The sequence below is a fragment of the Gekko japonicus genome, unplaced genomic scaffold, assembly GCF_001447785.1.
Source record: "Gekko japonicus isolate JY-2015 unplaced genomic scaffold, Gekko_japonicus_V1.1 scaffold6299, whole genome shotgun sequence".
Lineage (NCBI taxonomy): Eukaryota > Metazoa > Chordata > Lepidosauria > Squamata > Gekkonidae > Gekko > Gekko japonicus.
Window position 1 is genome coordinate 1 of NW_015170463.1, and position 9759 is coordinate 9759.

Genomic DNA, 9759 nt, shown 5'->3' on the forward strand with positions numbered 1-9759 from the left:
ACAGAATCTGATACCCCATTTGACAACATAATTTAACAGTGTACTAGCAGACGGTGGTTATTCCAGACACACAGCAAGCGACTAGATTGTAGTTTTGAAACTTGTAAAGATGCCACATGCCCAGAATCATATAGGATCATCACCCGCCTAAATCAGGATGCCAAGATCAGCTGAGGACCCCCTAAGTTAATGATGCAAAAAGAGTCCAAGTGAAATTAGATAATTGTGGCAGCAGGACTAGTGGCCACAAGGAAATAAATGTGGCTTTCCCCTCATTTTAGCTGGCGGAGAGTAAGTGAATTAGGTTTGGAAGACAGCATGTGGACCAAAGATCAGAGTACGCCAGTTCCCCAGCTCAATATCCCCCGGTCAGTCAGATTGATCCTAGAATGGATGGGTTTGACAGACAGTTCGCACAGAATCTGATACCCCATTTGACAACATTCTTTAAGAGTGTATTAGCAGACGAGGGCCATTCCAGACACATAGCATGCAACTAGATTGTCGTTTTGAAACTTGAAAAGATGCTACATGCCCAGAATCATATAGGATCATCACCCGCCTAAATCAGGATGCAAAGGATCTGGTGAGAACCCCCTAAGTGAACGATGCAAAAAAAAGCAGAGCAGCTGCAATGTAAAAGCTGTTCTGGCTGACTGATGTTGATACGTGTTGGAGTTCTGTTCGTTCTGAAGAATAAAGCCGCATTCTTGCTGAAATCACTCTCCGACTATTTGTTAAGTTCATGACTTAACAGAAGCACCACACATTGCTTTGTGATTCATGATCAGAAACTAAATTGCTGCCTCCTAGTGGTCATAGTGAGAAAGAGTCCCTTTTATTTCCCTTTTGTTGCATCAAGGCCATGTTAACAAAAGCACTTAAAGAAAGCATATAGAGAAAGCACAACCAACATTTCCAATTGCTTTATTGAAAGCATTAGGTCAACAGCCAGAGTCATTCTCATGGCCACAGTCCATGAGATGAGCCAGCAGTTTAGCTAAAGGGATTTCTCAAGGCGGAGGTGGGGTGGGAACCCTTATTTGAACTTGGGTCTCCCAGATCCAAGTCGGATACTCTGACCATTACAAACCCACTGTGAGAACTCTGAAGACGGGTCTCCTGACATCTTGTCAAATCTGACCCTCTCTCGGTTAATAATGGATGTAACGTTTGCTTACTTAAATGAGTTATGTCTCTCAAGACCTCTTAGGAGTGATGGGTGGTCTCTTTCTGCCATTTAGCTTGAAAACACCTTTCTTGTCACTCTTTGTGAGACCAGATAAGAAACAAACCCTTGAGACCTATTTCACACCTTTAATTCCTTCCCCTGATTTCTCTACACTTGCTTGTTGTAGAATTGGATCCGCATCTGTTATTTGGAGATGGGTAAAATCATTCCCCTTGAGAGCACCTCACCACAATCGTAAAGCAAACACAGCTTCCTTTGTGTTGCATTGTAAAATAGAATTAGGATTTGTTTTTTTTTTCCTACTTGCCTGTCCCTATTGCTTTGGGGTCACCCCCACCACCACTTTCCCACATCCTCTGGGATTACTAGAGAGAGCAAAACACATTGTGGGGGGGGGCACCCTTGAAGCAACAGGGACAAAGGCGTGACAAAAATGACAATGCAGAAGAGCCTAGCATTGTGGTCCTTTTGTTCCCTACCAGTAAAAGAAAAAGGTATAAAATGCCAGAAGGTCGGTGGCTTGTTTGTTATCACACAAAGCCCGTAATATTTGGCATTTTTCCTACCAAGGGGTCATTTCCTGCAGGAGCGCACAGGAGAGGAGCTCCGGCAGTAAAGAGCCCAGGGGGTGGGCACATGCAACAAGCCCCACCCTCTGCTCTCAGCAGCCCTCAGTCAGAGCAAGAAGCAGCCAGGTAAGTTGCAGAGCTCCCCCCGGTCCAAAACAGTCCAGTTGCACCCTTAAGACCAAATTTTACTCAGGTACAAGCTCTCCCTCCTCTGTGAGGACAGATCTACTATGTCCCCCCCCCAATAGCTAGCAATCCAAAACAGTCGAGTGGAGCCTGAGCGGTGGGTGCTACCTTCTGCCACACTTCCGGTAATTGCAGGGGGTGTGGCATATGCAAATAAGTTATGCTAATGAGTTATGCTAATGAGAGCCTGCACCTCTTTTTCTACGAAATGACCCCTGTTCCTACCTATTATACTCTTGGCACATTGCTGGGTGCAGCCCAATTTTTCCTCATCTATTTGTTATATGCACATAAAGCTCTGGACACGCAGGAATGATCTTTTTCACTTCTGTCTGTAGGGGCATGGCCTGGGAAGCACTGGATCGTGGCTACTTGCCCTGACAAGAGCGGGTCCAGTTCAGATACGGGGTTGGCCAAGCACACTTGAAGCACATCTGCCTTTTTCTGAACTCTGAAAGAATTGCTCTTGAAAACAGTGAAAATATATCACAAGATATATGCATGGCGACTTTTTCAGGAGAGGAAGAAGGGACCTTTGGGAATCGTTGTCACTTCGCTGCTGGTGAGACCCACAGCAGCCCTCATGAGATACCCGATTCGGAAGGGAAACTTGCCCGTTTCTGACCACAAACATCTGTGAATGTTTCTCCTGTTGGGGATTTGTGGGGAAGGAGGCCAGTTTGGCTTTAGCGCTATTACTGGTAGGGAGAACTGGTATGCAGGTGTGTGACATTGTAGACTAATTCCTCATCTGCAGCAGGAGAAGGGGACAGGCCATGAAAGAGAGCAGGGGCTTATGGTCCATGATGATGGTGAAGTGGCGGCTGTAGACAAAGTCGTCGAATTTCTTCACGCCTGCCATGATCGCCAACCCCTCGCGGTCTATCTGGCCGTAGTTCCTCTCCGCCGCAGACAGGGTCCGCAAGTAGTACGCTATGGGCACCTCGCGGCCATCTGGAAGGTGGTGCGAAAACACCGCACCCACCCCATACGGGGATGCGTCGCAGAGCAGGACCACCGGCAACTTCTCATCAAAGTGGGCCAGCTGAGGGTTGGCGACGAGCAGAGCCTTGACCCCTTTGAACGCCGCAGCCTCCCGTGGCCCCCACTGCCATGGGGTCTGTTTGTCAAGGAGACGGTGGAGGGGCTCAGCTACCGCTGCCTTATGGGGGGGAAAACACATGGTAGGCGTTCAGGAGCCCTAAGAACGCCTGTAGCTCCTGCTTTGATTTGGGTGCGGGTGCCTCCACGATGGCCTTCACCTTGTCGCGGGCAGGGTGGAGGCCGGACGCGTCGACAGTGAACCCCAGGAAGTCCTCACGAGGAAGCCTGTTCCGCCGAAGAACTGCTCTAACTGGTCAGGAAGTTCTTCCTAATGTTTAAGCAAAACACCTTTGATATAAATTCCCCCTTTAGTTCTGGTCTGACCTTCTGGGGCAACAAAAAACAATGCCGCACCATCCTCTATATGACAGCCCTTCAAGTACTCAAAGATGGTTATCATATCACCTCTCAGTCATCTCCTCTCCAGGCTAAACATACCCAACTCCTTCAGCCTTTCCTCATAGGAATTGGTCTCCAGACCCATCACCATCTTTGTTGCCCTCCTCTGGACATGTTCCAGCTTGTCTATATCCTTCCTAAATTGTGGTGCCCCAAACTGAACACTATACTCTAGGTGAGGTCTAACCAGAGCAGAGTAAATTGGTATAAGTAAAACTTCGTCGTCTGTGTCTTCCACCTAGCTGTTAATAAACACCAGGGTGCTAAAAACCCTTCCAAAGAAGTGTTTATGATAAAGAGAACCAGATTCACAACTCCCTCCTCCCTCCACTCGTATCTACTGTGGCTGTATACACCTTAAGAGTTTTGTGCATCTGATGTACTGATTTTGCACATGAATACTAAAGGGGAAGTGGCAACAGGTTATGAGAAAATGCTTGGCTCAATTTGACATTTGTTTTTGGAATTTTCAAGATCTTGAAATTGTTCCCCCCCCCCCAGCAGTTCACTTAAGGCTTGTAAACACTAACTGAAAGTAGGAACGTGTGTTCCTCTTTTTGATGCAGCTCCAATGGACTTTGTTTCACTGTGCTTGTCGGGCACAATAATACACAGCAGAGTCAGCAGCTGTCAGGCGGGTCAGCTGGAGGGAGAACTGGTTCTTGGAGGAGTCTGCAGAGATGGTGGCACGACTTTGGAGAGAAGAGGCGTTGTACTTGCTCCCATCATAAAGGTATATTCTTCCGACCCACTCCAGACCTTTCCCAGGAGGCTGGCGGGTCCAGTGCCAAGCATAGCTGCTGTCAGTGATGGAGACGCCTGTCACTTTACAGACCAGACTGAGATTCTCTCCGGGTCTCAATGTTCCTGGACCTGATGATACCAGTTGAACGGCTGAAATGGCCCCTGGGAAAGAGAGAACATTGCTATAAATTGAGAATGTAGTATAACAAGGGATTTAACCAAACCTAGATCTCTAAAATTCTCATTAAGTATATGAGTATATTAAGTATATGGGATGGTCACCAAGCAAAAGAAGAAAAGGAGAATTTCCATGATGTAGATGAACAATTGGCTTGGCTCCTTGGAGGGCTTGAAGCTCTGAAGTGGGGTGAAACTGAGGATTGTAAAGATGAGGAGCTTCCTTTTGAAGACGAGCTCTCCCAGGCACCCCGCCCCCAACAGCCTTCTGGGACATTTGCATGAGTCCTTCTTTCAGTCACATATGAACTATAAAGAAGCTGTTTTCATGTGGGTCTGACATAGAACTTGTGACTGAGGATGAAAAGAGATAGAGACCTTTCCCTCTGGTAGCAGTTCTTTTATGGGCCACTCTGGATAATAGCTGACTTGTACCTCCATTAAAGTACATGCACATAAAACAAGTCAAATACAGCCCATATTGATTTTGTGTCTCGTCATTGTCATCATATTTTGTCTGCCACATTGGCCTTAACTATCATTTAGCACCATTTCTCATAATTTAGAAAATTTTTACTCTCCATTTAAATGCAGCTGATGCAAACCCCCTCCCCAAATGTTGAAACAGTTAATTTGTCCATTAATTGGAATGGGCAAAGATTTGGGGCATGTCAAGAGGATGAATAAAAGGGGGGAGAATGGGGCATCACAACAGCATCTGATCAAGCACGCTCCCACCCAATTGGTGAAGATACATGAACAGAAGATTAGGGTCTGGTTAGGTTGGAGACAGGCGGTTCTAGGGGTATTGTTTATTTTTTTTAATTTTATTTAAATCCATACATGTCAATTCCATACAAAAAACACCAAACAACGTGCTAGCTCATCTGACTACAGTTAAACCATCAAAACATTCAGCCCTCAACAAAGGAAAGAAAGTTGGGAAGCCAGGAAATAACTAGAAAAAAGATCATATCTTTGTATATCGGATTATTTGGAATGATATCGTGTTCAGACAGAAATTGCATTAGTGGAAACCAAGCTGTAACAAAATTATTGAAAGCTTTCTCAGAGTATGGTTGCGTAGTGCCAACAGTAATCTTTGCCATAACAAAATAGGGCCAAATGCGACTTAACCTAGGGGTATTGTTCATTCTTTATTTGTTCACTTCGTGTACAGGTTGGCTCACTCGCAGATGCTGAAGATGCATTACCATTTTTTTTAAATATCATACAGCAAAGCAGTAGGAGAAGAGACAGGTGTCTGTGTTTGTGCAAGTGTACTCAGCTCAATACCTGGAGACCAGTAGCTCAATGGATGAAGGAGGCAGGTGGGGTGAAGGCCGACCCTAGCAAGTACTTGGGTGGGAGACCTCCAAGGAATGCTAGGGCTGAGACACAGAGGCAGGCAAGTGCAAACCACCTCTCTGAAATGTCCAAGCCCCACTAGGGGTCACCAGAAGTCAACCATGACTTTGAGGCACGCACGTGCACACATACACATACACAAATACTCACAAAAAATAAATTGTCATATGACTAAATGACATATTTAGTGGCATAGTAAATGAAAATGAGAAAGTAAACAAGAGAACCCCAATTGTTGATAGAAATATAAATAAATATGAAAGAGAAAGAAAATGGCGGTGGGATGTGTAGGTGTCTGGGACGGCAATGGAGACCCAATAAGTGTACTGGGGTTGTGCACGGCTGTGACTACTTGAGAAACCTTTGTAGAATATGCGATTTGTTTCTACTCAGCCAATTTTATCTTCCATAAGGCTTCAGATTTATAGCTCTCTGGCAACCCATCTGGGGACTTTTCTGAAATGCTGATGCAGGGAAGGGTTTTGGCAGAGAATGCCTTTTTATGCCACGGGGATAAAGAGTGGGGTGGACCCAGGCATCCGCTGAGTTGCTGTTCCTCCAACTGATGTGGCCCTTCTTCCAAACAGAGAGCCACTTACGTTGGAAGGACGCTCTTTAAACTGGAGGAAGGCCACAAGACTAAGCCAAAGGAAAAGTGGGGTATAAACGTTTTATTTTCTAAATTGATAAATTTTGCTCAGTGAAGTTTTAGGAGAAGGGCACAATATAGCCACCATACTCACAACACTGTCTTTCACCCCTATCAATGGGATTCTCACAAATTAGGGCATATCAGTCTGTAGTTCTAACATATTTATTACCTATGTCCCACCACCCCAGTTGAATCAAAACAGATGATAACCAGAAGCCCAGCTTGTCATTCTTTTGATCAGTTAAAAAACCATTTTCACTATTTTATATGCTAATTTAACAAGCCACCTACATATACAACTATGATCTGCCACCTTCAGTTATTGAAGGCAGATATAACAAAATTGCCCGGACGGAGAGATTGTGCCCTTGCAACAGTGGTGAGAGAGAGTCAATGGCACATGTCCTTTTTCCTTGTTCTTTCTACAATGAAATCCATACTGTCCTTATCTCCCCGTTACTTGAGCTCTGTCCAGACACATCTGACTCTGGGATCATTAACATACTTCTCTCTGATGTGAGTATAGAGATCACCCGGAAAGTTCTATATAGAACTGTGTTCTATATATATTTCCCAACTTAATGAGGAAGATAGTAGCTGACTGTATTCTACAGTTTGGTGTACAGAGCCAGTTTGGTGAAGTGGTTAAGTGCGTGGACTCTCATCTGGGAGAACTGGGTTTGATTCCCCCACTCCTCCACTTGCACCTGGCTGGATGACTTTGAGCAAGCCATAGTTCTGATAAGAGCTGTTTTTGAAAAAGAGCAGTTTCTGTCAAGAGCTCTCTCAGCCCCACCTACCTCACGGGGTGTCTGTTGTGGGGAGGGGAAGGGAAAGGAGTTTGTAAGCCGCTCTGAGACTCCTTTGGGTAGTGAAGGGCGGGCTATAAATCCAATCTCTTCTTCTTCTTCTTCTATATTTATATTTTTATGTAGTTAGGTTAGAAATTGCTGCATTTGTATTAGTATTAATTACTTTTATACACTTTTATATATGTATACCTTAATTTTTATATTTTACCAGGCTATGATCATTCTTTTTCTTATTTGTATTCTGCTCATGGACTGTAAATAAGGTAAAGTGAACTGGAGGAAGGCCCCAAGACTAAGCCAAAGCAAAAGTGGGGTATAAACATTTTACTTTTAAATTAATAAATTTTGCTCAGTGAAGTGTTAAGAGAAGGGCACAATATAGCCACCATACTCACAACACTGTCTTTCACCCCTATCAACAGGATTCTCACAAATTAGGGGACATCAATTTCCAGTTCTAACATATTTATTACCTATGTTGGTTCTTCCCCCTAGATGAATCAAAACAATTGATAACCAGAAGCCCAGCTTGTCATTCTTTTGATCTGTTAAAAAACCATTTTCACTATTTTGCATGCTAATTTAGAAGCCACCTATATATATACCACTATGATCTGTAATTCCGTTTCAATGTCTGACGCAGCGTGCGTGCACTCAAAACTTCACATCCTGAATAAAACTTTGTTAGTCTTAAAGGTGCTGGACTCTAACTTTGTTCAACTGTGGCAACAGAATGCTTAAGATTTTTGTGTGTATGATATCGGGTTTTTTTAACATGGGATCGTTTTCGCAAAGGATTACTTGCTGTATTTAAAGTGTTTTTGTTCTCCCTCACTACACTTTAGGCTTGTAAATGCAAAGTAAATCTGGAAGTCTGTAGCTCTTTTTTGATGCACATCCAAGAGACTTTGTCTTACTGTGCGTCTGTCTCGGGCACAATAATACACAGCAGAGTCAGCAAGTGTCACCAATTTCAGCTGAAGGGAGAACTGGTTTCTGGAGCCATCTGCAGAAATAGTGACACGACTTTGGACAGAAGGGTTGTACCACTTTCTCCCATCATAGGGGTATATCCTTCCGACCCATTCCCAAACTTTCCCAGGAGGCTGACGGATCCAGTCCCAAGCATAACTGCTGTCAGTGATGGAGAATCCTTTCACTTTACAGACCAGATTGAGATTATCTCCGGGTCTCAGTGTTTCTGGTCCAGACGATGTGAGCTCAATGACTGAAAAGGCCCCTTGGAAAAGAGAACACTGCAATGAGTTCAGACCATCATATATTTGGTAATCCAGTGGTTCTAAAATTCTCACAGAGCAAATACTTACCTCTCAGAGTAGTCACCAAGAAAAATAAAATATATATAATTAATTTCATGATAAAATTGGGGGGAAAGGGTGCTTTGCTCGGCAGGAAGAATGAAGCTCTAACCTAGGAATAGAAGTGAGCTTCCTAAAAGTTCAGGTTCCTTTTGAGCTCATCTTGCCCCCAGGGACTTCAAATGGGATTTGCATGAACCCCACCTCTTTTTGATCTATGCAATATAATGACATTTTTTAGAAGCAGGCTTGAGTAGGAGATTTGCTCCTGGCTTTCTCCCAGTGTTCACTAAGGGAGACACTGATGAATGGGTTTCCCAGTTAATTTTTATACCTGATGTGAAAACTTTGTTGAACGGTATATTAACAGAGGGTGTTAGAGTTTCAGGCCAAATGCTAGGGTGTGATGTGTCACTTTCTGGTGACGTCATTACACTGATGACATTGACATGGTAGGAGCTGTTCAGGGGTGGGCCTTCCCTCACTGGCCAGTGGCAGATTGTAGCCCTAAGGTTCACATTGCAACTAAACCACCAATTCCACCCAAATTCCAACTTCATGCAGCATTTAAAGCAATAATAGCTCTCGAATAAAAACTGTTTTTTAATCTGTTTGTCCTTGTTTTAATTGTCCTATACCTTCTACCCGAAGGCAGCAGTTCAAACAAGGAATGTTCAGGGTGTGACAAATCCTGCAAAATGTTCTTTGCTTTTTTCAAGCATCGAGAACTATACAATTCCTCCAGGAGCGGGAGAGGGCAGCCAATAATCTTCTGGGCTGTGATGATAACTCTCTGGAGTGCTTTCCTCTCCACAGCCGTACAGCTGGCAAACCAGGCACAGACGCAGTATGTTAAAATGCTCTCTATTGAGCAACGATAGAAAGACATCAGTATTTTCTCACTCAAGTTATTTTTCTTTAAAAGTCTGAGAAAAAAGAGCCTCTGCTGGGCCTTCTTCACCAGAGCAGTGGTGTTAGCGCTCCAGGTCAAGTTTTGCTCAATAATCACTCCCAAAAACTTAAAAGTAGCCACCCTCTCCACACGTTCTCCACCAATAAACAGTGGCTGGATGTCCGTTTTGTTCCTCCTATAGTCCACTACCAATTCCTTGGTCTTGGTGGTGTTGAGGATCAAATTATTTTCCCTGCACCAAACACAAAGCCGTTCCACCTCATCCCGATAAGCAGACTCATCATTCCCAGAGATGAGCCCTACCACAGTGGTGTCATCAGCAAA

General features: G+C 44.2%; 1 protein-coding gene across 1 annotated transcript in view; it reads right to left on the minus strand.

Moving 5' to 3' along the window:
- Positions 1-1981: 1981 nt before the first annotated feature.
- The window catches only part of LOC107116422, a gene marked incomplete at its 3' end in the record, with an annotated part of 8501 nt that continues 723 nt past the window's right edge, over positions 1982-9759 (minus strand). Inside the window, exons 2-3 of the mRNA XM_015418317.1 lie at positions 4038-4356; positions 1982-2009 (exon numbers count right to left, since the gene is read on the minus strand). Of these exons, the coding sequence (XP_015273803.1) occupies positions 1982-2009; positions 4038-4356 (347 nt within the window). The remainder of the gene's footprint in view (positions 2010-4037; positions 4357-9759) is intronic.